The sequence below is a fragment of the Globicephala melas genome, chromosome X (assembly GCF_963455315.2).
Source record: "Globicephala melas chromosome X, mGloMel1.2, whole genome shotgun sequence".
Lineage (NCBI taxonomy): Eukaryota > Metazoa > Chordata > Mammalia > Artiodactyla > Delphinidae > Globicephala > Globicephala melas.
In genome coordinates, this window is record NC_083335.1 from 66,861,562 (window position 1) to 66,878,080 (window position 16,519).

General features: G+C 36.9%; 1 protein-coding gene across 7 annotated transcripts in view; it reads left to right on the forward strand.

The window, feature by feature from the left end:
• PHKA1 (phosphorylase kinase regulatory subunit alpha 1) overlaps positions 1-16,519 on the forward strand; it is a 131,140-nt gene that overhangs the window by 17,371 nt on the left and 97,250 nt on the right. For 4 of the 7 annotated variants that reach the window (XM_060292559.1, XM_060292560.1, XM_060292562.1 and 1 more), the window contains exons 5-7: positions 1,632-1,714; positions 5,220-5,300; positions 7,493-7,522. In XM_060292559.1, coding sequence (XP_060148542.1) covers positions 1,632-1,714; positions 5,220-5,300; positions 7,493-7,522 — 194 coding nt within the window. The remainder of the gene's footprint in view (positions 1-1,631; positions 1,715-5,219; positions 5,301-7,492; positions 7,523-16,519) is intronic. The other 3 variants (XM_030851037.2, XM_030851038.2, XM_030851039.2) reach the window with 1 other exon arrangement.

Genomic DNA, 16,519 nt, shown 5'->3' on the forward strand with positions numbered 1-16,519 from the left:
GAAAAGAAATAGAGTTGGCTTATAAACATAAGAAAAGACAACCTTACTCAAAATAAAAAAGCTACAAATTAAAGTGCAAGGAAATTCTATTTCTCATCCATTAGAATGGTAAAGATCAGAAACTTTTATTAAAGCCTGTGTTTACAAAATGTGTTGGAAAAAGGCAGGCAGCGCTAGTTGGTATGTAAACTGTGGAACTTCTTTGCAGAATAACTTGGTGATGATCATCAACATTTAATTGTACATGTGGTGAAGTATTTAGAGAGAAGTGTACCCATATTTGAAGCTTACTTTGAAATGTATCAAAAAATAAGGTGGACTGTTGCATGGATATATATGTGATTAAAAAGTACAGTAAAATGTTAGTGGTTGAGTCCAGATGGTGTGTAAAATCTGCAGGTGCCATGTAAAATTCTTTTATTTTTTTGTCTGAAAATATTCAAAATAAAATGTTGAGGAAAATGCATAAATCTGTGACTCAGCAGTTAAGAATTTACCTTGATATACTGGTGCATGTACACAAAGATGTAAATACACAGATATTCATTGCAGCATTGATTGTAGTGATAAAAGATTAGATACAACCTAAATGTCTTTCAATAGGGAACAGGTTACATGAATAGCCATTCAGTGGAATGCTATGTAGCCATTAAAAAAATGAGGCAGATATATTTAAACTTTTCTCGAAGTTATATATGAAAAAGGCAAGGTGCATCATAGTATACTACTCTTTGTATAATTTTTGTATATGCATAATGTATCTCTGAAAGGATACGGAGGAAACTGGTAAGACTGGTTTCTCCCAGAGAGGAGATTTGGCAGGGTGGGAGTGATGTGATTCTGGGTGGGGGAAAAACTTTCACTGTGTAATTGTTGGTATTTCCCTTGATGGCAGGGGAGGGGAAAGAAGTTAGTTTTTAAACAAAAATGGATCATATTGTGCATATTTGGAAGCAGTATAGCATCTTGGTTGGGAACTCAGTCTCTGAAGTGAAACAGAAGTTGATAGTCAATTGAATCCTGGTTCCACTATTTATTAGTTACATGACTTGAGGCAAATGTTTAACTTCTCTAAGCCTCAGGCAGAAAACAGAGGTACCCACCTCTTAGGGTTGTTTTGAAAATTGAATGTATGATTCATGCAAAACATTTTATTTATAAGCCCTATCTTTATATAGCTTATATTTAGAATAATTATCATTTTTACTCCCCAAAATATGGTTTTGAGTTCTTAAAATCATAATCTTTATCTACTTCTTAGTATTTAGACTCCCTCCAAGTCTTCTTTGAAATATTTGTCTTTCTTTTTCCAGATGCCTAGGTTTGTATATTTAAACACAGCACAAATTAGTTACCTGTAGAATTAGGAGTCGGATACTTTCCATTAAAGCCTACAAATAACAATTAAAATTCTTTCATGTTAAAATATGGTGGTATCTTACTTAGTTGAAGAGTAGCCTAGGACTGATTTGTGGTGTTATTTTTATGCTTTAGGAATCAAAGTGTCTCCCATTATTCCTAAGCGGGAGTGGGATTATTTGGTATAGGGGGGTCAGTTAGTCACTGTGGCTGCCTGTAAAGCCTGTAGTGATAATTGACTAGCTCTATATCTTTATTCTCTTTTTCCTCAGGACTTCATATCGTCCACAGCCTAGATGAAGTTAATTTCATACAGAACCTTGTGTTTTACATCGAAGCTGCATATAAAACTGCTGTAAGTACTCATTTTGGAATGAATTATAAACATGTGATGTTCTTAAAATACTGGACAACCTAATCCTTCTCTTAATGCTCCCCTCATAGTGAACCAATCTATAACGCTTCTGGCAGAAATTGCCTTCAGCCTCTTTACTAAGCTCTGTCGTCCTCTGTTTGCCTTTCCCCAAGGGATTTACAGAGGCAGGAGGGTCAAGGTGCAATGCTTTCATTCCTTTCAAACTCTGTAATACTTCATGGTATGTATTGGGCAATCTGGGGCTAAATTGTGGTCTTATTTTAATGTTTGTGGTTAATGGGAGCAAGATGGCTAAGGAGTATTATGGGTCAGTTAGCTACTTAGAAGTAAAATTTAGTCATGTATTTAATATCATCTGTAGACATTGATTCAGTGCTTACTATACAAAAATAGTTACTCTTTCTTATGACTACATATGAGGTAGGTTTTTATTGTCATAATATATTTAACATCTCTCTCAGGGTTTGCTGTTCTTCATTGCATGATGTTCATTGTATTGAAAATGGCTGTGTCATAAGTAGTCCAGTTTTTTTTTTAGCTGTTTAGTTGTTTTAGTTTGGTTAGCTGTTTTTTAGTTGTTACAGATGTGAGGATAAATCTGCAACCTGTCAATCCATATTTACCAGAAGGATAATTCTAACATAGACATATCTGATGCAGACAGACATTATTTGTTGATGGATTGCTTTGTTTTCTGATGCCATAGGCCTGCTGTGATCCAGGGTAAAAGCCAGTGTTCTCTGACCTCTCTGTTGCAGCCAAGGGTTGCAGCAGTAGAATTAATGATATTTGTGCCTTCTCATACTCTAATCTTTGCTACACAGACTAGTGTAGAGCTGGGTTTAGGGGCAGATGAGACTCACCATGGGATAAATATGGCTTACCTTTCTGAAGCTCCATCTTTTGACTCAAAGATTTGATATTAAAAGTAATTTAAGGTAAATACCAAAATAAATATAGGTGTGTGTGCATGTGTGTGCACGCACATGCATGTGTGCACATGGGTATTTCCAAGTTCTGTTCAATGAGAGGGCCTAGAAGCCTGACACCACAGTGGCAATGAGGACCAGCATCCAAGTCTTGAATGTAACTATCATTCTCTAATAAAAGAAACCAGGATTCCTTGTAGAATTGGTTGATTCCAGGGCTGGGGCAGGGAAAATACGAGATGAGACTGTATTTGGGTATCTTATAGTGACAAAAAGTGAGGAAGTGTTCAGAAAAATGGAGCATGTCAAAAGGGCACAGGAGCCAACCTAGAAGAACTCCCAGTGGCCAGAGCTGGAACAATTTGAGCAAAATAAATAATGATAACATTTTATTACAACCCAGAGAATAACCTAAATATCTATAAGTTCATACTGATGTAAATAAATAGCTGAGTAAATAAATGAGGGAGAAAGGATAACTCTTCCTTAGAGAAGAATTGCAGTTAATGAGTGTAGAGGTAATGAAGGAACTAGAAAATCACCATTGAAATCACCACTGTAATAACTGTCACAGGCACAATTCACTGATGGATGCTAAATTAGTGGGTGGATGTTTGAGGAGAAACAAGATATTTGCACAATCGTAAAGTATCTCTCTGAAGATAATTATTAATTACAGGCACACCTCATTTCACTGTGCTTCCTTCGCTCTATTGCACTTCACAGTTAATGTGTTTTTTTACAAATTGAAGGTTTGTGATAACCCTATGTCAAGCAAGTCTATTGGTGTGATTTTTACAACAGCATTTGCTCATTTCATGTCTCTGTGTCACATTCTGGTAATTCTTGCAGTGTGTCAAACCCTCTGCCAGCAAAGAGATTATGACTTGCTGAAGTCTCAGATAATGGTTAGCATTTTTTAGCAACAAGGTATTTTTAAATTAAGGTATGTGCATTGTTTTTTAGACATGATACTATTGCACACTTAATAGACTATAGTATAGTGTAAACATAACTTTTATATGCACTGGGAAAGCAAAAAAATCATGTGACTTGCTTTATTGCAGTATTCACTTTATTGCTGTGGTCTGGAACTGAACCCACAATATCTCTGAGGTATGCTTGTAAGTAGTATAGTAATACAATAGTATAATAGAAAAATAGTAACAGTAAAATGGAGAAACTCTGCAGACACCACCTTAACCAAGTCATTAAGGTTAACATCACCAGTAATGACATCAACATCGTATACCTCTGATATGATGTGCTAAGAAGGAGCATAATGTTTGTAGTATTCTAGTATTCTTGCCAAAAATGCATAACCTCAATCTAATCAAGAGAAGACATCAAGCAAACCCAAACTGAGGGAAATCTATAAAATATATGACCACTAATCTTCAGGAAGTGTCAAGGTCATGAAAGATAAGGCTTGAGAAACTAACTGATTGGAAGAGACTTAAGGAGGCATGACAAATGCAGCATGGTATTCTGGATTGGATCCTGGAATGCATAGAAAGGTCGGACTGCCATGGCAGTCCAGTGGTTAAGACCTCACCTTCCAATGCAGGGGGTGCGGGTTCGATCCCTGGTCGGGGCGCTAAGATCCCACGTGCCTTGCGGCCAAAAAACCAAAACATAAAACAGAAGCAATATTGTAGCAAATTCAATAAAGACTTTAAAAATGGTCCACATCAAAAAAAAATCTTTAAAAAAAAGGCTATTAGTAGGGGAAAAAACGGTGAAATCCTAGTAAAGTCCATAATTTGGTTACTAGTATTTTACTAATATAAATTTCTTCACTTTGACAATTGTACTGTGGTTATGTCAGGTATTAACATTAGGGGAAGCTGAGTGAAAGGTGTATGGGAACTCACTGCTATTTTTGCAACTTCTCTGTAAATCTAAAGTTATTTGGAAATGAAAGGTTTTTAAAAAGTAATTTTAAATGTTATCTTTGTATTATCGAGGGACCGTATAGAACTATGGTTAAGAATGTAGGCTTTGGAGCACTTAGACTCTAATCCTAGCTCTGTTATTCATTAGCTATGTGACCTTGGGTGAGTCACTTGACCTCTCTTTGTACCTCAGTTTCATCATCTATAAAATGTAAAGATTAAGGAAGAAACTGTAATAGTGTAAAGTGCATAGGTAAGTGCATGGTACATTGTCAGTGCCAATAGAGAGTAAAATTAGACTGGATGTTTATGATAAAATATTTGGATGATGTTTAGGCTCTGTCTCCTAGACCCCCTAGGTGTCTGCTTTGATGAAAAATTTTGAGAAGCACCTCTTTAGATGAACTAAGCTACAGTTCTTAGTCCTGATCAACTGTCAAGATATCTTCTAACTTCTTGGAGGCCCCAGTAGAATTTAAAACTACTGGGAGAATAGCTACAGGGGGAACCCAACTCATTGGCCTCTCCTTAATAAGCATTGTGGGCAAGCGTATGTATGGCGAGTTAGCTAATACTTGTGCCTTTTATTCAAGGTTTGTGTATCTAGTAAGTGTTTAGTAGTGATGATTTGATAATGGTGTGTTGGTTATTTTATGCCAGGACTTCGGGATATGGGAACGTGGAGATAAGACCAACCAAGGAATCTCAGAATTGAATGCCAGTTCAGTTGGAATGGCAAAGGTAATTTTCCTTGCTTTGTTTTTACCAAGTGTGGGATAAGGAATTCTGGTACACCTTTGCCATAGATAAAGCCTTAACATGAATGTGGACCATCATCAAATTAATTGGTCTTTTAAACCATAGGCAGTATTCAGAGTCTCCAGTATAACTATGGACATATAGGTGAAGACTTCTTTCATAAGTTCCAGATTTTTATGTACAACTGCTTTTGTAGCATATCTCTATTTACATATCATATAAAGACCTTAGAAAACATATCTTAAACTAAACTCATCATCTCTATCACTACAAAAGCAAACAAAAGGAGGCTTTTTTTCCTTCCATACACTAGTTGACAAAGCTTGATATCAGGGAACCATCTCTCAATCCTCCACCCCCCTCACTCTCCTGCATCCCCTATATTGTTATCTTCATCATCATTATTGTGTTCCACTTGCCTTCATCTCTTCCTTCCCACTGCTACTGCCTTAATTTCAGCTTTCATCTATGGAAACAGCAAGAAGGCATAAAATAGGATAGTAGGAATAGGATCAAACATATTCATTATAATGATAAATACACATGGCTTGATTTGTTTCCCCTACCTAAAGGCAAAGGCACAGAGTGATTTAAACAACGAAGAAAGGAAATCCAGTCTATACCTATACCACCTCTAAGAGCTCTAAGACGACAAATTGCTACAGAAAGATTAAAAACAGAAGGATGGACAAAGTGTGGCCAAAATAAGCAAAAAAGAGTACGGGTGACTACGTAAATTCAAATGAAGTAGAATTCAAAGCAAAAAGTATTACATGGAACAAAAGAGGACAAAGAGGGTCCAGATAGAAGGCACAGCCTACAATGAGAAAGTCTGGCCTGGAATGTAGTTTCAATTAATACAGAGCAAAATGTATTAGAAATACAAGGCAAAATAGAAACAGTTATAAAGGGACAATTTAACAAAAGCCACTGCTAGGCTATGACAGATAAAATAAACCAAAAATAAGTTCATAGAAAATTTAAACTATATAATTAATGTGGTTGAATTAATTAATATAGAACTTTGTCCCTACAAAATATATATTCCCTAGGTAACCATTTTCTTTTTTATGTATTTTAATTACCAAAGTGATACAGATATTGAGCTTATTTTTAAAAACTAAACCCTACTCTATTTACCTCTATGTAACCTGAATTTTTAAATTCAACAATCTCACATTTCACTGAACAACATAACCAAACATCCTCTTTCATACAGGTAATCTAATTCATTCTTTTCAATATTTAATAATTACTTTGTTGATGATAATGCTTTAGTGTGGATCCTTGTACATATATCCTGGTGAACTTGCACAAATAGTTTTGTAGGATAGATTCCTAAAAGTGAAAACATTGGGTTAAGGGATATACACTTTATTTATTTATTAATGTATTTATTTATTTTGGGCTGCATTAGGTCTTTGTTGCTGTGCGTGGCCTTTCTCTAGTTGCGGCAAGCGGGGGCTACTCTTCGTTGTGGTGCATGGGCTTCTCCTTGTGGCGGCTTCTCTTGCTGCGGAGCACGGGATCCAGGCACGCAGGCTTCAGTAGTTGTGACGTGTGGGCTCAGTAGTTGTGGGACACGGGCTCTAGAGCGCAGGCTCAGTAGTTGTGGAGCACGGGCTCAGTTGCTCCGTGGCATGTGGGATCCTCCCGGACCAGGGATCGAACCCGAGCCCCCTGCATTGGCAGGCAGACTCCTATCCACTGCGCCACCAGTGAAGTCCCTGCTTTCTCTTTCTATTTACACATACACATTATTGTTTTTGAACCAGTTGAGAGTAAATTGCAGACATGATGCCTCATGTCTCCTGAATAGTTCAGAGTGAATTTCCTCAAAGACTGTCCCATAACCATGGTACAATCATCAAAATCAGGAAATGAACACTGGCATTATACTACAACTTAATCCAAAGACCCCATTCAAATTTCTTTAATTGTCCCAATAATATCATTTATAGCAAAACACAAAAACAAACAAGAAAACCCTTATGATCCAGGATCCAATCCAGGATAACATGTTATGTTTAGTTGTAATGTCTCTTTGGGCTTCTTTAACCTGATAATACTTTAGACTTTACTCACCTTTTATGACCTTGGCATTTTTAAAGATTGTTTTATAGAACGTCCTTCAATTTGATTTTGTGTGATATTTCCTCATGATTTGTTTCAAGCTATGCATTTTTGGAAAGAATACCACAGAGGTAAGATGTGTCCTCAGGACATAATCAGGAAGTACAAGATGTGGATTTGTCCCATTACTCTTCATGTTAAGTTTGATGGCTTCATTAAGGTGGTATCTGCCATATTTCTCTGCTGTAAATTTGCTTTTTTTCCGCCTCGTAGTTGATAAGTATTTTGTGCCTGGATGATATCTGTTTAACCCATTAGGTCTCAGTTTAGACATTTCTCCAGGGAAGCTTTCCAGAACTACCTGCTATCCCAAAGACTAAGTCAGTTCTGCCTCACAATTGAGGAACTACAAATAACTAATAAATACATGAAAGAATATTCAACCTTATTAGCAAATTAATGCAACAGAATCACCATTTTTCTATCAAATTAGGGAAAATTTCTAAAATAATACCTGGTTTGCATTAAAGAAGGTTGTATCATACACTGCTGGTGATAGTTAAATTGGTACAACTTGCATGAAAGGGAATTTAGCATTATGTCCTAAAAATTGTTTATATCCTGTACTTCAGGGAATTAGTGCTTAGAAAATAACTCATTCTACTCTGTTTTTATGAGTTTGACTTTTTTAGGTTCCACATATAAGTTATATAATACAATATTTGTCTTCCTCTACCTGCTTATCGCACTTAGCATAATGCCCCCAAGGTACATCCATATTTTCGCAAATGGTAGGTTTTCCTTCTTTCTTTTTTTCTTTATTCTTTTTGAATTTTATTTATTTTTTTATACCGCAGGTGCTTATTAGTTATCCATTTTATACATATTAGTGAATATATGTCAATCCCAATCTCCCAATTCATCACACCACCACACCACCCCCCACCACTTTCCCCCCTTGGTGTCCATACTTTTCTTCTCTACATCTGTGTCTCTATTTCTGCCCCGCAGACTGGTTCATCTGTACCATTTTTCTAGATTCCACATATATGTGTTAATAAAAAAAATTGTTTTTCTCTTTCTGACATACATCACTCTGAATGACAGTCTCTAGATCCATCCACGTCTCTACAAATGACCCAATTTCATTCCTTTTTATGGCTGAGTAATATTCCATTGTATATATGTACCACAACTTCTTTATCCATTCATCTGTCGATGGGCATTTAGGTTGCTTCCATGACCTGACTATTGTAAATAGTGCCGCAGTGAACATTGGGGAGCATGTGTCTTTTTGAATTATGGTTTCTCTGGGTATATGCCCAGTAGTGGGATTGCTGGATCATATGGTAATTCTATTTTTAGTTTTTTAAGAAACCTCCATACTGTTCTCCATAGTGGCTGTATCAATTTATATTCCCACCAGCAGTGCAAGAGGGTTCCCGTTTCACCACACCCTCTCCAGCATTTGTTGTTTGCAGATTTTCTGATGATGCCCATTCTAACTGGTGTGAGGTGATACCTCATTGTAGGGTTGATTTGCATTCCTCTAATAATTAGTGATGTTGAGCAGCTTTTCATGTGCTTCTTGGCCATCTGTATATCTTCTTTGGAGAAATGTCTATTTAGGTCTTCTGCCCATTTTTGGATTCAGTTGTTTGTTTGTGTAATATTGAGCTGCATGAGCTGTTTATATATTTGAAGATTAATCCTTTGTCCGTTGTTTCATTTGCAAATATTTTCTCCCATTTTGAGGGTTGTCTTTTCGTCTTGTTTATGGTTTCCTTTGCTGCGCAAAAGCTTTGAAGTTTCATTAGGTCCCATTTGTTTATTTTTGTTTTTATTTCCATTACTCTAGGAGGTGGGTCAAAAAAGATCTTGCTGTGATTTAGGTCAAAGAGTGTTCTTCCTATGTGTTCCTCTAAGAGTTTTATAGTGTCTAGTCTTACATTTAGGTATCTAATCCATTTGAGTTTATTTTTGTGTATGGTGTTAGGGAGTGTTCTAATTTCATTCTTTTACATGTAGCTGTCCAGTTTTACCAGCACCACTTATTGAAGAGGCTGTCTTTTCTCCATTGTATATTCTTGCCTCCTTTGCCATAGATTAGTTGACCATAGGTGGGTGGGTTTATCTCTGGGCTTTTTTTCTTGTTCCATTGATCTGTGTTTCTGTTTTTGGCCAGTGCCATATTGTCTTCGTTACTGTAGTTTTCTAGTACAGTCTGAAGTCAGGGAGTCTGATTCCTCCAGCTTCGTTTTTTTCCCTCAAGACTGCTTTGGCTATTCTGGGTCTTTTGGGTCTCCATACAAATTTTAAGATTTTTTGTTCTAGTTCTGTAAAAAATGCCATTGGTAATTTGAGAGGGATTGCATTGAATCTGTAGATTGCTTTGGTAATATAGTCATTTTCACAATATTGATTCCTCCAATCAAAAAACATGGTGTATCTCTCCATCTATTTGTATCATGTTTAATTTCTTTCATCAGTGTCTTATAGTTTTCTGCATAGAGATCTTTTGTCTCCCTTGGTTGGTTTCTTCCTAGGTATTTTATTCTTTTTGTTGCAGTGGTAAATGGGAGTGTTTCCTTAATTTCTCTTTCAGATTTTTCATCATTAGCATATAGGAATGCCAGAGATTTCTGTGCATTAATTTTGTATCCTGCAACTTTACCAAATTCATTGATTACATCTAGTAGTTTTCTGGTGGCATCTTTAGGTTTCTCTATGTATAGTACCATGTCATCTGCAAACAGTGACAGTTTTACTTCTTCTTTTCCAATTTGTATTCCTTTTATTTCTTTTTCTTCTCTGACTGCCGTGGCTAGGACTTCCACAACTATGTTGAATAAGAGTGGTGAGAGTGGTCATCCTTGTCTTGTTCCTGTCTTAGAGGAAATGCTTTCACTTTTTCACCATTGAGAATGATGTTTGCTGTGGGTTTGTCGTATATGTCCTTAATTAAGTTGAGGTAGGTTCCCTTTATGCCCACTTTCTGGAGAGTTTTTATCATAAACGGGTGTTGAATTTTGTCAAAAGCTTTTTCTGCATCAGTTTAGATGATCATATGATTTTTATTCTTCAACTTGTTAATATGGTGTTTTCATATATTGAAGAATCCTTGCATCCCTGGGATAAACTCCACTTGATCATGGTGTATGATCCTTTTATTGTGTTGTTGGATTCTGTTTGCTAGTATTTTGTTGAGGATTTTTGCATCTATATTCATCAGTGATATTGGTTTATAATTTTCTGTTTTTGTAGTATCTTTGTCTGGTTTTGGTATCAGGGTGATGGTGGCCTCATAGAATGAGTTTGGGAGTGTTACTTCCTCTGCAATTTTTTGGAAGAGTTTCAGAAACATGGGTGTTAGCTCTTCTCTAAATGTTTGATAGAATTCACCTGTGAAGCCTTCTCATCCTGGACTTTTGTTTGTTGGAAGATTTTTAATCACAATTTCATTACTTGTGACTTGTCTGTTCATATTTTCTATTTCTTCCTTGTTCAGTCTTTGAAGGTTGTACCTTTCTATGAATTTGTCCATTTCTTCCAAGTTGTCCATTTTATTGGCATAGAGTTGCTTGTAATAGTCTCTTAGGATGCTTTGTATTTCTGCGGTGTCTGTTGTAACTTCTTTTTCATTTCTACTTTTATGGATTTGAGGCCTCTCCCTCTTTTTCTTGATGAGTCTGGCTAATGGTTTATCAGTTTTGTTTATCGTCTCAAAGAACCAGCTTTTAGTTTTATTGATCCTTGCTATTGTTTTCATTGTTTCTGTTTCATTTATTTCTGCTCTGATCTTAATGATTTCTTTCCTTCTCCTAACTTGGGGCTTTGTTTGTTCTTCTTTCTCTAGTTCCTTTAGGTGTAAGGTTAGATTTTTTATTTGAGTTGTTTCTTGTTTCTTGTGGTAGGCTTGTATAGCTATCAACTTCCCTCTTAGAACTGCTTTTGGTACACCCCATAGGTTTTGGATCGTCGTGTTTTCATTGTAATTTGTCTCTAGTTTTTTTTTTATTTCCTCTTTGAGTTTTTCAGTGATCTCTTGGTTATTTAGTAATGTATTGTTTAGCCTCCCTGTGTTTGTGTTTTTTACGTTTTTTCCCCTGTAGTTGATTTCTAATCTCATAGTGTTGTGTTCAGAAAAGATGCTTGATATGGTTTCAATTTTCTTAAATTTACTGAGGCTTGATTTGTGACCCAAGATGTGATCTATCCTGGAGAGTGTTCCATGTGCACTTGAGAAGAAAGTGTAATCTGCAGTTTTTGGATGGAAAGTCCTATAAATATCAATTAAGTACCTCTGGTCTATTGTATCATTTAAAGCTTGTGTTTCCTTATTAATTTTCTGTTTGGATAATCTGTCCATTGGTGTAAGTGAGGTGTTAAAGTCCCCCACTATTACTGTGTTAGTATTGATTTCCTCTTTTATAGCTGTTAGCAGTTGCCTTATGTATTGAAGTGCTCCTATGTTGGGTGCATATATATTCACAATTGTTATATCTTCTTCTTGGATTGATCCCTTGAACATTGTGTAGTGTCCTTCCTTGTCTCTTGTAACATTCATTATTTTAAAGTCTATTTTATCTGATATGAGTATTGCTACTCCATCTTCCTTTTGGTTTCTTTTTGTATGGAATATCTTTTTCCATCCCCTCACTTTCAATCTGTATGTGTCCGTAGGTCTGAAGTGGGTCTCTTGTAGACAACATATATATGGGTCTTGTCTTTGTATCCATTCAGCAAGCCTGTGTCTTTTGGTTGGAGCATTTAATCCATTCACATTTAAGGTAATTATCGATATGTATGTTCCTATTACCATTTTCTTAATTGTTATGGGTTTGTTTCTATGGGTCCTTTTCTTCTCTTGTGTTTCCCACTTGGAGAAGTTCCTTTAGAATTTGTTGTGTAGCTGGTTTGGTGGTGCTGAATTCTCTTAGCTTTTGCTTGTTTGTAAAGCTTTTGATTTCTCCTTCAAAACTGAATGTGATCCTTGCCAGGTAGAGTAATCTTGGTTGTAGGTTCTTCCCTTTCATCACTTTAAATATATCATGCCACTCCTTTCTGGCTTGTAATGTTTCTGCTGAGAAATCAGCTGTTAACCTTATGGGAGTTCCCTTGTATTTTTTTTGTAGTTTTTCCCTTGTTGTTTTCAGTAGTTTTTCTTTTTAATTTTTGTCACTTTGTTTACTGTGTGTCGTGGTGTGTTTCTCTTTGGGTTTATCCTGTATGGGACTCTCTGTGCTTCCTGGACTTGTGTGGCTATTTCCCTTCCCATGTTAGGGAAGTTTTCAACTATACTCTCTTCAAATATTTTCTTGGGTCCTTTCTCTCTCTCTTCTCCTTCTGGGACCCCTATCATGTGAATATTGTTGTGTTTAATGTTGTCCCCGAGGTCTCTTAGGCTGTCTTCGTTTCTTTTCATTCTTTTTTCTTTATTCTGTTCTGCAGCAGTGAATTCCACCATTCTGTCTTCCAGGTCACTTACCTGTTTTTCTGCCTCAGGTACTCTGCTGATTCCTTTTAGTGTATTTTTCATTTCAGTTACTGTATTGTTTGTCTCTGTTTGTTTGTTCTTTAATTCTTCAAGGTGTTTGTTCTTTATTTCTACCAGGTGTTTGTTAAACATTTCTTGCATCTTCTCGATCTTTGCCTCCATTCTTTTTCCAGGGTCTTGGATCATCTTCACTATCATTATTCTGAATTCATTTTCTGGAAGGTTGCCTATCTCCACTTCATTTAGTTGTTTTTCTGGGGTGTTATCTTGTTCCTTCATCTGGTACAAAATCCTCTGCCTTTTCATTTTGTCTGTCTTTCTGTGAACGTGGTTTTTGTTCCACAGGCTGCAGGATTATAGTTCTTCTTGCTTCTGCTGTCTGCCCTCTGGTGGATGAGGCTATCTAAGAGGCTTGTGCAGACTTCCTGATTGGAGAGACTGGTGATTGGTAGAGCTGGGTGTTGCTCTGGAGGGCAGAGCTCAGTAAAACTTTAATCAGCTTTTCTGCTGATGGGTGGTGCTACGTTCCCTCCCTGTTTGTTGTTTGGCCTGAGGCGACCCAACACTGGAGCCTACCTGGCTTTTTGGTCGGGCTAATGGCAGACTCTGGGAGGGCTCATGCCAAGGAGTACTTCCCAGAACTTCTGCTGCCAGTTTCCTCCCCGGAGTGAGCCACAGCCCCCCACCCCCGCTCCCACCTCTGCAGGAGACCTTCCAACACTAGCAGGTATGTCTGGTTCAGTCTCCTATGGGGTCACTGCTCCTTCCCCTGGGTTCTAATACACACACTACTTTGTGTGTGCCCTCCAAGAGTGGAGTCTCTATTTCCTCCAGTTCTGTCAAAGTCCTGCAATCAAATCCCACTAGCCTTCAAAGTCTGATTCTCTAGGAATTCCTCCTCCTGTTGCCAGACCTCCAGGTTGGGAAGCCTGACATGTGGCTCAGAACCTTCACTCCAGTGGGTGGACTTCTGTGGTATAAGTGTTCTCCAGTTTGTGAGTCACCCACCCAGCAATTATGGGATTTGATTTTATTGTGATTGCGCCCCTCCTACCATCTCACTGTGGCTTCTCCTTTGTCTTTGGATGTGGGGTATCTTTTTTGGTGAGTTCCAGTGTCTTCCTGTCGATGATTGTTCAGCAGTTAGTTGTGATTCTGGTGCTCTCACAGGAGGGAGTGAGCGCACGTTCTTCTACTCTACCATCTTGAACCAGTCTCCTCCTTGTTTCTTATGGCTGAATGATATTCCATTATACACACATACAAACACACACACACGCACACATACATACACACACAGATGCAGGTATGCACACACATACCCCACATCTTCTTTATCCATTCATCTGTTGACAGACACTTAGATTGTTTCCGTACATTGTGAATGATGCTGCAGTAAACATAGGAGTGCATATATTTCTTTGATATCCTGTTTTTATTTCCTTTGGATATATACCCAGAAGTGAAATTGCTGGATCATATGGTTGTTCTAATTTAATTTTTTGAGTAACCTCCATACTTATTATTTTCCATAGTGGCTGAACCAACTTGCGTTCCCCCCAACAGTGTGCAAGGTTTGCTTTTATCCATGTCCTCACCCATACTTATCTTTTTTATGATAACCATTCTGACAGATGTGCGGTGATGTTGCATTGTGGTTTTGACTTGCATTTCCCTGTTGATTAGTGATTTTGAGCATCTTTTCATGTACCTGTTGGTCATTTGTATGTTCTCTTTGTAAAAAATGTCTATTCATTTCCTTTGTCCATTTTTTAATTGAATTATTAATTGTGTATGTTCTTTATATATTTGGGATATAAACTTCTCATTATATATGTGGTTTGCAAATATTTTCTCCCATTCTCTAGGTTGCTTTTTCATCTTTTTGATTATTTCTTTTGTTGTGTAGAAGCTTTCTATTTATTTATTTATTTATAAACATCTTTATTGGAGTATAATTGCTTTACAATGGTGTGTTAGTTTCTGCTCTATAACAAAGTGAATCAGTTATACATATACATATGTTGCCATATCCCTTCCCTCTTGCATCTCCCTCCCTCCCAGCCTCCCTATCCCACCCCTCTAGGTGGTCACAAAGCACTGAGATGATCTCCCTGTGTTATGCGGCTGCTTCCCACTAGCTGTCTGTTTTACATTTGGTAGTATATATAAGTCCATGCCACTCTCTCATTTTGTCCCAGCTTACCCTTCCCCCTCCCTGTGTCCTCAAGTCCCTTCTCTACGCAGAAACTTTTTAGTTTGATGTAGTCCCCCTTATTGATTTTTGCTTTTGTGCTTATACCTTTGGTGTCATCTAAAAAATCATTGTCAAGACCAATGTGAAGGAAGAGTTTTGTGATATCCAGTCTTAATGTTTAATCCATCTTGAGTTAATTTTTGTGTGTGGTGTAAGATAGGGGTCCAATTTTATTGTTCTGTATGTGATTATCCAGTTTTCCCAAAACTGTTTGTTGAAGAGACGATATCATTTTCCCATTGAGTGTTCCTGGCTCCTTTATCAAATATTAATTGACTGTAAATGCAGGGGTTTATTTCTGGGCTCTCTATTCTGTTTCATTGGTCTATGTGTCTACTTTTATGCCTGTATCATACTATTTTAATTACTATACCTTTGTAGTATAGTTTGAAATCAGGAAGTGTGATGCCTTCAGCTTTATTTTTCTTTCTCAATAGCTTTGCCTGTTTAGGGTCTTTTGTGATTCCATACAAATTTTAGGATTTTTTTTATTTCTGTGAAAAATGCCATTGGAATTTTTATACGGATTGCGTTGTATCTATAGATGACTTTGGGTAGTGTAGACATTTTAACAATATTAATCTTCTGATCCATGAGCATGGGGCTATCTTTCCATTTGTTTTTGTCTTAAATTTCTGTCATCAAAGTATTGTAGTGTTCATTGTACAGATCTTTCACCTCTTTGGTTAAATTTATTCTTAAGTATTTTATTGCTTTTGATGCTGTTGTGAATGGGATAGTTTTCTTTATTTCTTTTTTAGATGTTTTGTTGTTAGTGTACAGAAAACACAACTGATTTCTGTATGTCGATTTTATATCCTGTAACTTTACTGAATTTGTTGATTAGTTCCAACAGTTTTTTGGTTGAGTCTTTAGGGTTTTCTATATATGAGATCATATCATCTTCAAATAATGACAATTTTACTTCTTCATTTCTGATTTGGATGCCTTTTATTTCTTTGTCTTTCCCAATTGCTTTAGCTAGGACTTCCAGTACTACGTTGAATAAGAGTGGTGAGAGTGAGCACCCTTGTCTTGCTTTAATCTTGCAGGAAAACTTCCAATTTTTCACCACTGAGTAGAATGTTAGCTGTGGGTTTGTTGTATATGGCCTTTATTATGTTGAGGTATGTTCCTTCTATACCAAATTTGTTGAGGGTTTTTAATCATGAAAGTATGAATGCAGCCTCCTTCTCAAGTGTCTCTGGGACAATATGGGAGACCAGAAAAACCCTCAGAGGCGGAATAAAGAATGTTATTGTATTTTCTGTTCTGCTGAACATATTTAAAATGATATCATGTTCATTGATATGATACCAGGGGTAGAGGGAGAAGAAATATACGCATTTGTAATGCTGAAGTTGTACTTTCCTT